Source organism: Triturus cristatus, chromosome 11, assembly GCF_964204655.1.
Source record: "Triturus cristatus chromosome 11, aTriCri1.1, whole genome shotgun sequence".
Classification (NCBI taxonomy): domain Eukaryota; kingdom Metazoa; phylum Chordata; class Amphibia; order Caudata; family Salamandridae; genus Triturus; species Triturus cristatus.
In genome coordinates this window covers 181,776,153-181,789,543 of record NC_140594.1, presented here as the reverse complement: position 1 = coordinate 181,789,543, position 13,391 = coordinate 181,776,153, and the positions used below count along the sequence as shown (strand labels likewise).

At 43.6% G+C, this 13,391-nt stretch overlaps 1 protein-coding gene across 8 annotated transcripts in view; it reads right to left on the bottom strand.

Annotated features, from left to right (window-relative positions):
- ACAD10 (acyl-CoA dehydrogenase family member 10) overlaps positions 1-13,391 on the bottom strand; it is a 482,886-nt gene that overhangs the window by 360,306 nt on the left and 109,189 nt on the right. For all 8 annotated transcript variants that reach the window (XM_085633523.1, XM_085633522.1, XM_085633520.1 and 5 more), the window contains 2 exons: positions 6,169-6,364; positions 3,682-3,830 (listed from right to left, as the gene is read on the bottom strand). In XM_085633523.1, coding sequence (XP_085489649.1) covers positions 3,682-3,830; positions 6,169-6,355 — 336 coding nt within the window. In that variant the 5' untranslated portion in view covers positions 6,356-6,364. The remainder of the gene's footprint in view (positions 1-3,681; positions 3,831-6,168; positions 6,365-13,391) is intronic.

Here is a 13,391-nt window from a genome sequence, read left to right as displayed (position 1 = left end):
AGCCTTCAGGCTAAGTCTTGAAGGAGTGTTAAGCTTATTGTTTTACCATGGATAACCTCTTGAATGACCAAATGAAAGAGTAGTCCACACAGGTATATATTCAAAATATATGTATTTATTCTAAGAACAAATCCCACTAGTCTCTTGTGAGGCTGGAGGTAAAGCATTTAAACAACAATAAATAGCACTGGAATCACAGAGCCCCAGGGGGGGACCAAACCATATATTTAAAAAAGTGGTATAAGAACCACAACAGTTCTGCAGACAGTGCCTAGGGCACTTAGAGTCGCTGGCCCATTTACGAAACCACCCAAGGTAGTGAGGAAGGGGACCCACAGGAGATGGGTGCAGTGTTTAAACTACAGTCAGGATCTTTATTAAACCCTATGGGAAAAGTCGCGGTAGGAAATTACAAGAATCTGGACACTTCTAGCAGGAGTTCAAGTTCAGCAGCTTATAGTTAAGCTTTTGGAGGGCCCACACCCACAACAGTACTGAGGTACCACTGTTACCCGCCCCAGGGAAGCCGGGTGCATAGGTCGTTTTCGATGTTGGGTCGCGATCTCGTTTTCAATGGAAAAAGGTGAAGAACTGCTGCTGGCGTGAAGCGTCGTCGATGTCGTGCAGATTGAAGATGTAGATCTTGAAGGAAAGGACCTGAAAGCAGAGGGGACAGAGTCTGGGTCACTGGCCAGTGACCAGGGAGCTCAGGAGAAAGAGCCCTTCAATATCGGCTGCTTCCAGGTTGAAGACGGGTAGCTTGGATCAACAGCCACGGGGTCCAGGAGGCTTCAAGGAAGGCCAGCTTCTGGAGGGTGACTGTCCCACGAAGGATGAAGGCCGCTGCGGTGTTAGTGTCCGGATTGGATCCACTAAGTCTTGGCAACAGCAACCCACGCAATGATCACGAAACAGCTACGGTGCAGACCCACGAGGTCTGAGCGAGGTCTCCAGCGAGGAGACGGCAGAGCAGGCCTGGAGCAACCAGGGGAGCCCTTTAAAGTAAAGATTGACCTCCGCTAGGGCCCACCAGTCGAGAGACAAGGGACCGCGGGAGGCGGCAATTTGGAGTGCGTAAAGATGAGCCCATGGGTCGCCGGAGTGGGCTGGAGTGTCGTCCTTTGGCACAAGTAATGCTGAGAGGTTGGCTCAATGATGGGCCAAAGCACAACTTCCCCACTGGTCGGGGTCGTGTGCTGTGCAAGAGATGGCCGGTGTCCTAGGGTATTGGGGATCTCGGCACCCATGGGGTCCACGGTGCTGAGCTTTGCTGTGCACACTCACTTGTCTCTGGGATGCTTGGAAACCTACCTCAGGGTAGGTAGAAGTCTTTGATGTCCGTAGGAGCAGCGGAGTTCCAACCAGGTCACTTGTAGTGTTTCAGGTGCCTGCCAAGCAGGGGGGTAACTCCTTTACCCCAAGGGAGATTTCTTCATTCAGCTGTGCGGCAGCTCATCGAAGGTTCAAGTCTTTGATGTCCAAGATTAATCTGAGGCTCTGGGGACCCTGCACCCACCTTTATCTAGAGATTAGGGGAGTGTCTGAATCAGAGCCCACCAATGAGAGTTCAGGCGGGAAAGGGTGGCTACACCCTCTCCCCTTTGTATGTTTTCCCGCCTGGGCAGGGGACAGTATGCCCCTGAACCGGTTCGAGGCGGTGTATGCAGAAGTAGGCACTGGAGAAGCCTACGTGCAAGTTTGAAAGACATCCTATGGTGCACCCACCCAGTTCCAATCCACATAGTCTGTCTGGGGAGGTGGGAACACCTCCCTGCAACTAGATCCCTATTGTCCAGATGCCGTGGCTGGAGTTCTGCCCAGCAACAGGCAGCCAGAGTCGTGTGGATGGCGGGTAGCATCCATTTTGTACTACGTATGCACTTTTAAATTGGTGTCTAAAATCTGCCGCTTTTACCATATCACCCCTCTAGCAGGGGGGAATCATGCCCTCACTCCCATGGCTGGATTGGGGGTATGATACCTCGATATTTGACACCAAACATGACATGGTTCTGTGCAGCCACTCTCAAGTTATCACGCTATCGCGATTACTTATAATGCGGTTAAGAGTATATGGTATGGCTGCACTACGAACAACCCAGCAATAGTTTTAACGAAGGTTGCAGAGGGGCCCTACTCAGGTAGGGGGTTCCCCCTAACACATATCTCAGCACCCTGCCTTGTATGATTAGCAAGGCCTGCCTTAGGGGTGACCTATGAGGATATATGTGTTGTATTTAGGTGGGATACAGATTATCTATATCCCTGTAAGGGGTGCAAGCACCACCTTACCCAGACTACAGTAGTGGTCTGGTGGTGTCAGTTTGTATGGCTGTCCCAGGGGTGCCACAATAAGTGCTGCAGTCCCTGGTAGGCCTCTGAGGGACCCATGCCCTGGGTACCATCTACAAGGGGCTGATAGGGTGTCCTCAGTATCCAATTGGTATGTACCTAGGGTACTCACATCAGTTTAGAGAGGAAGCAGATAGGCTGGGGTCCTGGATAGCAGGACCACAGCCTGGCTAGAGTCAGAAAACAGTCAAAACATCAGCAAAAAGTTGGGGGCAACTATGCAGTCGATGCCACTCTCCTACAAGGGTACTTTCTATCATACTATATGGGAGTGCCCGAAGATTATGGCGTACTGGGTCAAGATAATGAGGACTGTATCACAAACAGTGGAGGTGTCACTGATCCCAGAACCAAAACGATGCTTGCTAAATATGTGGAAACCAAATGACCGAAGCCACCCAGCGCAGGATTAGGTAACTCTGAGACTTATGTTTGCTAAACGGAATATTGCGAGGAGGTGGGGTTCAGGAGAATCACCTACATTACAAGAGTGATGTAAAGACATGGATGAAGCAATGGTGGCGGAGAGGGCGGCGTATGTGCATCGGGGGTGTCGTCAAAAATGGGGAAGAGTCTGTGGAGACTGGAATAAATTCAGGGAGTATATCTGTGAACCACCAAGAATGGAGACTGATCAAATGTCCGATTAAAGGGGGAAAGGGGAGGGACAAAGTTGTTGTATTGTACTGTCGCTGGGGTCGTCCCTGCTGTCACGGATAATTATTTACATAAGTGATGTTAAAGGTTATTGTGCAACTGGATGCTAAACAATGTGTACACCATGTGATTTTATGATGCCCTACATTTACAATAAAAATATAATGGTTCACTCTGTCCTGAACACACAGAGTGAGGTAGACTGTCCCAGCCACGATGAGGCACCTTAACACTTGGATCCTGGAAGCAACAAATTCTCTCTGCAGCTCATCAGACAATATAAAGTAGACGTTCAGTATGCAATGTAGGTGCAGTGACTCTGCCATTAACATCATACTCATAACACTGGTGTTGAAGTGGCAATTCAAGACTTAAATGGGGAATAACCGGATGGAGCAAGAATAGCTAACTAGGCAGACCAACTAGGAGTCATTTTCAGCAAAATACAAAACCTGAATACGAAAGTCACAGAATTAAATTAGATGGTACAAGATACCAAGAAAGGAATCACGGTGTTCAACACGAGGACAGGGTAAAAAAAAAAAACAAAGTTCAAAGGTTTTTCATCCTGGTAAATCAATGACTGATCCATAAAATGTTTTGATCATTAACAGATAATTTGCACAAGTATTTAAACAAGCTAATTAAGCAGGGCCGTGGCCCATGACTCACTATTTTAGAGCACAGCTCTCCAAATTCTTCCAGAAAGCCTTCAACAGACAGCTCTCCGCGCATGTATCTGAACCAAGGTCCACTTTGGCCTCCAGACAGCATTGCTTGTATGATAGTGTCAGGTGGAACTTGATGCTGTGCCTCCCACTCTAGATGTTGGATGATAATGAATAAACAAAACAAGTAGGGACCAGGTTAACTATATCCCTACTCAATAAAATGAATGGTAAAAGAGTTACATTTCATATTTTAAATGCCAGAAACATTTAAATCTGTGTAAACATTTCGGCCAACTCAAACAATACATGACTGCAGAGTTTTAAGAAAAAGATTTATTATATGGTTCTTGGTCACTGAAGACTTTGGAATGTTCACTTGTTAGACTATCAAGTCTTCAGGTAACAGGATACACAGTTACAATATTTAAACTGTGTACACAATCTGTAATGAATTAATACCGATAGAAATAATTTACTTTTTGTTGAGGGCACACCACAAACCGATCTCTGGTCATTTCAGGTATGGCTGTTAGCAGTGACACTGACTTCAATTCCTGTCGGCCAACGGGGTAGATAATTTAGGTTTACTTTTCATGTGTGTACACGCAGTACATTGTGAAGGAAATACTGCACTCATAGTTCTACACCTTAGACCCCAGGTGATGGGAAATCCTCAAATACAACAGATGTGCACACTAATAAGACGACAATATTTTTAATAGTAATTACTTTCTCAGGGTAAAATTAATTGACCTTGAATTGACATTTAATCAATGTCAGTAACTATGTCTAAATGGATTCAGTTCACACTTTGGTACTGAGTAAATGCACTGCACACAGAACTGACAGCAAAGATGGAAAATATTGAAGGTACTCAGACTGGTATAATGAAAATTGGAAGGCCTCGACAGTAGAGTGAAAAATGTCGGACAGGAATACGGGTAACCAGTGCAGCGTGAGCACAACCTCGGGGAATGACAGGGCATGACCAAGTCCAATGTTCAGGAACTGGTGACTTTCTGAGATTGCGCTATTGATGCCATCATTAGCCTAGTACAGGAAGAAAAATCCCTGCCACACTTTGCTTACTACCGTGTATCATATGGATGTAGCACCTCAAGATTGTTGTAAGGCTTCTCATGGGTCAATCTTAGAAGTAGAGGCATATGTAGATTGGCTCATGGTGTCCATTGGCTCTGTAGACCATGCACAGGAACTTCAATTAAATTGTGCCATACGAGGCAGCCAGTGAAAACTGTGCTAGGCTGAGATATGTTCTGCTAAACACAAGAATTGTGACTTTGAACAACTTCTGGAAGGTCCAAGGGCTTCCTCTCACATTCAAGAAGAGGCACTAGTAATGGAGGTATTCAATGTGGGGCATGTTGGGGTCTGGCACTGAGTGTGGGAGGCAGCTAGCGCGGAATGCATTTAGCACTCCTTACAAGGCATTCAAAGATAAAATAGAGATGGAAGGAACTGTGAGGAATGGGTTATTGTCAGGGCCGGAATGGCTACCGGGCGTTTTTTGCTGGGGGGGCAGGGTGGGGTCCAGGTTCACTGCGGAGGGGCTAATTTTGTTGTTGGGGAGCTGCCGGCTCTTCTAAATGTACAATGCAAAACAAATAGCTTTAAAGCGTTCTTTTTTAAACATTTTTTTTGCATTGTTTATTAAGGAAAGCCCGATAGCCAGTCTGGCCCTGGTTGTCAAACGTGACAGATATCCCATCAGCCATATTGCAACTGCATTTTAGCTAATGACATTTGTAATAAGGGGGATGTGCTATCCGTCACGTTTTTCACAGAGTATCGCATCTGCCAAAAACTAAATATGGGCCAAAGTCTTAAAGGTGGCCACATGGCATTAAGAGAGATCAGAAAAAGTTAGCAGCTAAAAATGAGGGCGGGAATTTGTGGGCTTAATAGCCAAGATAAAGCTTGAAAAGTGGGTCTGGTACGTTTTGTTTAGGTGGACTCTGTAAAAAGGGTTTTATAGGGTTTCTTGGTGGGGGTACATGAAAATGTGGGCTTCATCATGTTCATCCAAGGGTGTCCTCTGGGAGTGTTGAAGACCTAGGGTTTAACTGTGCAAGGGGTTTTTGTTTCATCTCCTTTTGGAGAAGAGGGGCAACTTGGGGGATAATCAATTTTAGTGATCTTGATGACCTGAAGAGTTCTTGCTTTGTCGCTCTGCTTCCTTTTTTACCCCTAGGTAGAAGAAGTTGTGCTAGAGCTAGACAATACTGTGTTAACAGGATGTTTCAAAATGTTTTCCCATTGATTTAGAATTATGCGGGAAGTGCTGTTATTTCTTTAACTATTGGATTCCTGGGGATCTGTCTCCTTTGGTGCTTTTAATAAAAAACTATTTAAAAGGAAGTAAGAAGACTTGGGGGGCTTTCCAACCTTAAACAGCAGTGTCAGCATTGATGTTTTCCTACATGTAAAATATTCAATAAGAGTTATAAAAATATGTGATGTTACTCACCTGTTGCCATTTTGTATGGTGATGGAAGAAGAACGCCTCCCATGTCAAAAATTACAGCTTTATACCCAGAAGAGGCTGCCCGACTCCAACATAAAGTACGTCCGAAGGCATATTTTTGGTGGTGCAAATTTGCAGACCCTCTACAAAGTTGCAAATACGAAGCTCTGAAAATTCTTGCGGCATACATTCTGCACAACTGTATGGAAAATACACAAAGGAACAATTTAAAAAATGCTGAGTTCACATAGATTATCACTTTAAATGATTAAATACATCATGCTTTAAGAATGTACTGCCACAGTATCTAAAGGTCAAACCAGCTAAATAGCATATGTTGAATGAAGTAGTTGGCCAAAGGCATTGCAAGTTGTATTTCCTTTTACTACCACATACTAATTACAGGTAAACCCAAGTGTATGAACATGTGGACGTAAGACTGTGTGGTCCCAGAGTGTACGCATATGATATAGAGTTAACATTGGAGAAGGGCAGAGGGTGCAGGCTCAGCTATTCATAAACCAGGTCAAGCGTACAGGAAGTCAGAGTGTGGTCAGCCTTAGGGCAAAATGTCTCCCTGCTCAGAGCGTGGCCTAGGATAGACTTGGTTGCAAACTAGAAAATGCAGCACTGCATAAAGCCGTACTTAAATGCCAGCTGGGGATGCTAGGAAATGTCAAATGAACAGACAGGAAACACTTCATCATATTGTACCACTGATCTATGAATACAAGAGAGAAAACCAAAATGATAGGCAGTCATACCACCTCTAGAACGACTGGAGATAAATTGCTCTTTTTATAAAATGATTTCACCTTTTCAGTCTCGAATGCCATGTTGCCACTACCCTTTTGGATTTGCAAATACCTGGCAAATATTCAACTAATATCAATTTGACTAGGGAACCATTCCAAAGAGTTTAGCTTAGCATTGGAAGTAAAATGCCTCCAACAATTTGCTTGCTAGACTGCAGCATTTCAAGATTGTTCTAAGGTTTCTCTTGGGTCAATTGTAGGAGTTCAGGCGTATGTAAATGGGGTCAGCATTTTTACTGGCTTGCAGAACACACACATGAACTTCAATTTAATTCTACCCTACTTGGCTGGAAGTGTAGACTGTGCAAGATTGCAGGATATCACCTCTTAATTCAGTTCTCACTTAGAATAGAACAATGATTTATCTTTGGTCTGAGCGATCACATAATAGTCTAAGCAGGTAGCCATCCATAGCCTGCATTTTAATAACATAAGTAAGACATAAGGTGTGTTTCATCGAGCCTGTATTGGTGGCCTGTTGAAAGACAGGTGACAAGGTTGTAGTAAATTGAGTTACCATCCCCGCCAAATCTGAATCACCAGGGGTGAGACCAACACATTCTGAGGCTGTCCGCCCTGAGAAACTTGGATCCACCATAAAAGTGGTGCATCAATGCACTTTCATCCTCTGGGCTCTTGCACTAGCACATCTGACTAGTAAAGCAGCAAACTTAGCTGAGCTCACAGAAAAGAGATACTAATGATTCTCACTCCTCATGAATGGAAAAAACAACCATAACGTCTAACCGAAAGTTTTAAAGGACTTTGCACTTTAAAAATGAAATAGAAACATGTAAAAGAATACCCATTTTGGTCATATTACTATAAAAAAAATATTGAGCCACTTCTTAATCACAACATTCAGCCCAGTGTATCAAAGATTAATTAGCAGATTAAAGATTTAAGCCCTTCATGGGGGACAGGCAGAGGACACAAAGATGAGGGAGAATGGTACAGTCTGATGAAAGAAAATTAAAAGAGTGGGGGGAGAGAGAGACAAAAGTGGAGAGGAGGGAGACGACAGAGACAGAGAGAATAGTAAATTACAAAGCGAAGGATGGTGAGAAGAGAAAGTAGAGAGGGTGTCAGGAGTTTGTTTGTAAGAACAAGGAAGGATGGCTAGTGCCTCACATACACTATCTTAGAGACTTTGCTGTGCAACAGTATATGGCCCTCATTTAGAGCTAGGTAGTAATGAAGAACAGAATGATTCCTGCGGGAAGTGCAAATCCTAGAGATGTATTCACCAGTGGCATGTCCTTCACCATACTGGATTACCCTCCAGTTCTAGCATTTTCTTCTGAAATAGGAAAATTTGAACAGTAATGCCTGCCTCCAAATAAGACGCTAGGCCTGCACACTGCCTGAGGTGAGACAAAGCCCCTTCACTGCCTATGCTCACCATTGGTAGCGAGCGTTTTTGAAGGCACTGACAGCATATAAGCAAGGAGCCCTTGAAAGGCTTTAGGGATGGTCCACATTTGCAAATGCTGGAGTCCACTACAGTTGACAGCCACTCACTATTGTTGCGCATGTTTATTTCAGACCAGCCATGACTGTCATCCACCGTCCATTCTTGTCCAAAATCCTTCACCAACATAGGGGTCAGAGGTATAGAGTACGAAGAATGTAGGAACCAAAGCACAAGGTGACCTGTGTCTTTTTAAGTAAGAGATACCTTAGTCACCTAACATAAGCAGTTCAGGAGCACATTGGCTGCTTCAAGGATGTTTTTAGACCATTAGATTCCAAAACAAAGGGTCATTTCTGATACTCATCGAATTACATGAACATAACTGCAGTGATTAAGTCACTACAAAATGTCCCTCAAAGGTCACACAAACGTTTATGAAATCCCATGTAAACACAGTGAAAACACAAAAATATGAACATAAGTAAACTGAAAACGAAACAGCCGAGAGTTCCAGGCTTTACAAAACTAATTCACCCCTAGGTGTCAGATTGATTTCTCACCACACATGTAATATAGAGTGGCCAAACATGTGCTATCAGGCGTCAGGTCACACCTTAGGGCTAGCATGGCATGTGTTGTGAAGGTACTTATCAGAGGGAAGGAAGTGTTTGGAAAGATGTTAATCATCAATGCTATGAATGTACATTCAAAAGATCATTGCACGTCTAAAAGGAGACAGGACTGCAACGCACGGGAATAGATCAAAAGTAAAAGAAAGGGGAAGCATCCCATTGTTAAACATCACAATACATCCCCCCCTTGAAAGGCAACAAATAGGGCAGGGGCTGGATGAGACAAATAAGAAAGCAAAGGAATGGTGTCTGCGTCACTATTCATGCACAGTACTAAACCATCTGGGGGGACTTTGTCATTAATGTTGGACAGCGGTTTTGGAAGAGTTGCCATTACAAGCAGGATTATCATAGCCTTCAGTCATTTTGGGAACTCAGCATAATCTCTCCGTTCTCCAAGTTTGTTGTTCAGCCTTATCATATTGGTAAGACGATCTAAAGTTCTACAAGCTGAGCAAAATATAGGTACCACTATCAGAAACTTGATGTCTGTTGGCTATTACAATCTCTTTTTATCAATGTCATATTTCACATCACATTCTTCACTGCTCGTATCCTGTTGCATCTTTTCTTCTATCTCTCCTGGGTGGTTTTCACGGTCTCCAAGACGGACTTGCTTTCAAGTCACACAAGACAGCCTCCATTTAACCACATCGGAGTCATCTAAGAACCTGGTAGCTTGTCACTGAGAGAATCAAAAGAAACACCAGTCGCATTGTTAGGTGTGGTACGATAAGACAACAACACCTTAATAAGTGCTTTCTTTGCTTTTATTCAAGACTCTTATGCCAATTATAAGCATTATCAGAAGATTCACGTTTTTCTCTCCGCAAGACTATTCGCTCTAGGGAAGTAAAGAGCTCTCCTAAAATAAGTTACTAAGATCTCCCTTAGGAATCTTCTACTGCTGCCTGAAATAAACTGTACTCGTCGTCAGACATAGCATTTCAGGAACTCCCCCACTCATGAAGTATCTCATGAGATAGGAAATAAATCAAAACTTTGAAGGACTTTGGGGCACTCTCATTCTTCCAAATAATTTCAGAATGGCAGCTTTTAAGATGGCCTAACTTACAAGAAAACACTTACGAACTTTCTATACATAAATCCGTCTTACTAAATGTCCTTTTCACAAGTACACACAGGACACAGGTCTCTTTAAATGAGACTAACTTAGAGTTGCAATTTTGCAGGTGTCTCGAACTAATAGATTCAAGCCTCCTAGAAAAAGAGGGGGATGAGATATGATGATTGGTCCTATGCTACAAAACTATAATGTCTAGAGTAATATTGTAGAGGGCAATAAATGAATATTCATACGAATCTTAATAGCAACATTATAAACACATAAAAGATATCTAACTATATTACTAACTGTAATACCAACAGCGATTATACAATTATATTCTTAATATGATTAAAGAACAATACTGTTTTATTCCTGGATGAATCAATCACAGAAAACACTGTGGATATTTAAATGTATTCTATCCTATTCTGGTAAATTTTCCCCCAACATCCAAAAGTGACATACTGGTGTTTATAGCAAAAGGCTTGTGAGAACAGAATGAAGATAATTAGATAGAGGCTTAAAATAGAAAGGTGTTTAGAGACTTACGGATGGTGAGGTGGTCAAAAAGTCTAAAAGACACATCCCAAGAAAACAAAAATAAAACATGGACACTGCAAATAAGCACAGAGAAGCTGAGCGCAAAAAATAAGAGGGACAGTAACGAACACAGTTGGATTGAAGATAAATTGGATACTCACAACGAAAAACTTGATGAACAAGGTAGAAAGATTTTAAAATTATCTGTTTAGGGACTGAGAGGCAGTAGAGTGAAGAGATAAAGGAAGAGAGATGGGCCTGACTGAGAAGCTGAAGATAAGATGGACTACTTGGGCAAGAGCATATGCTGCGCGGCCATGGTAGATTCAGTTGCAGTTTTCCATGTGGGAGAGAATCACCAACTAGTCCCTTTAGGATGAGACTTCAGCGGTGGACCCTAAGTAAAAAACACAGCTGAAAGAAAAAGTAGCATGAAATGTTGCTGATCTGAGTAAACAGTAAAAAAAGACTGGGCAAAGATAAACCTAGGTTATGGAGACAGGGATAGCAGGAGCACCAGACATTATGGTGAAGGCTGGCAAGGGGTATTATTTTGCTGAGCGTATTGCCCAATCTAAAAACTATTCTAAAGAAATATTTTCAATTGTTCAGAGTTTTTTGGATCCTAGGGCCGAACAAAGGTTATCTCCTGGTTTCAATGATTGGTGCGAACAGCTTTCAGTGTTTTCTTCCGATAAAATTAAATCTATACAGGATAGTTTGGGGCCCGTTAGCCAGTCATTGGTGACGCAGCTTCACTCTAATGGGGTAAAGACGGGGAGGTCGGCCCGTCTTTGGCTACATTTTCGATTATTCCCCTGTCTGACACCTTGACGATACTTAAATCGCTTAAATCTGGTTCTCCCATCGATCCCTGCTGAGCTAGGCTTCTGGCGGTGGTAGCGGACATAGTTAACCTGGAAGTGAACAATATGGTGAATATGTCCCTTCAGACCGCCATGATCTCACTCGAGTGGAAGCAAGCGAAACTTCTTCCATTGCTGAAAAAACCTTCACTTAATCCTGTAATTCCAGCCAGCTATCGTCCTATTTCTTTCCTTCCGGCTGTGGCCAAGGTCTGTGAGAAGGCTGCCCATAAACAACTCTCTGATTTTGTTGAGATCTCTGGCGCCCTCCACTCTGCCCAGTCGGGCTTTAGGGCTTCTCATAGCACCGAGACGGCTTTGGTCGAGGTGGCTGAGGTAATTAGAGACTGTCTGGATGCCGGCGGCAGAGCAGCATTAGTGCTTTTAGATCTCTCTGCCGCGTTTGACACCGTGCCACATCAACAACTTTTGGCACGGTTGTCCCACATTGGCATTACCGGGCAGGTATGGAAATGGATTGAATCCTTCCTTGCCAACAGATCGCAGCAAGTTTGGCTGCCGCCTTTTTCCTCTACCCCTCGTAGTTTGAATACGGGCGTTCCCCAAGGCTCTACTTTGAGCCCTCTCCTTTTCAATGTTTATATGACACCTCTGGTTTATTTAGCAGAGGAGCTAGGTGCTAGGATTATAGTGTATGCTGATGATACCCAGCTCCTCTTTACGCGGAGTAAAGCCGACTTCCCTCCGACCATTGCCAAGTCTTGTCTCGCAGAGGTCTTTTAATGGTTAGTGAAGGCCCTATTAAAGTGTAATGAGGAGAAATCGGAAGTGCTCCTTTAGGGTGCCTTCCCCCCTCACTTTAGAGAAGAGATCTGGCCTGTGGGCTATCCTTTGCCGAGTTCCGCGGGATGCCCAGCAAAAAACCTGGGTATCTGGTTTGGAGAGGACTTGGGATTTCTGACCCAGATTAGTAAACTAGCGGGTGCGTGTTTCTGCATTCTTAAACGTCTTAAGAAGTTTTTGCCTTTGCTTCCTAAAAAGGCTAAGGAAATGGTAACCCGGGCGCTTATCTTGTCCAGGTTGGATTATGCCAACGCTCTGTACATCGGACTTCCGGCTTACCAGTTAAAAAAGCTACAGATTGTACAGAATGTGACAGCTAGAATTTTACTGGACAGGCCAGGTAGATCCAGTGCTAGCCAAAACCTTCGAGAGTTACATTGGCTCCCGGTTGAGCAGCGAGTACGGTTTAAGGCCTTGGCATTAGCTCATGGTGCTCTTTATAAGACCGGGCCTCAATATCTTAGAAGGCGTTTTTCGTTTTATGAGGCTTCTCGACAGCTTCGTTCGACGGGTCAATACCTAGCGGTGGTTCCCAGGTTTCGTTTGATTAGGCTAGGTGGCTGCTCTCTTTCGGTTAAAGCAGCCAGGGCCTGGAATAACTTGCCCTTGGAATTACGAAACATGGAGAGCCTTAGGCTATTCAAAAAACAACTGAAAACCTTGCTTTTTAAGTAATTGCTGTTTAAGCCCTTGTTATTTCCGGTTCCCCTTCCTCTCTTTCTGCTGGTTTTCACGCCGGGAAACTTTCTAGTAGCCGTGCGTTATAAAAAGAGGTTAACATAACATAACATTAGTCTAGCCTGAGGTTTTTCAACCAACAACCGGATTTTTGTTTTGTACATGTGCATTTTTCATGTGATAAGACAGCTCTGAAAATTGATGTGGATGTTGGATACTCTGCCATTCAGCTGAATCAGAATTTGCATGTCCTAGGATTAAAAAATTAGAGAGGAACTAAAAGAGTGAATCCGTTCAGCAAACTGGAAAATATATGTTAAAAAAAGAGTTGAACTAAGCAATGAGCCTTGAGGAACACACAGCAGGACTTTTCTGAAGGCAGAGCAAAAGTTGGGAGATGGATGGGGA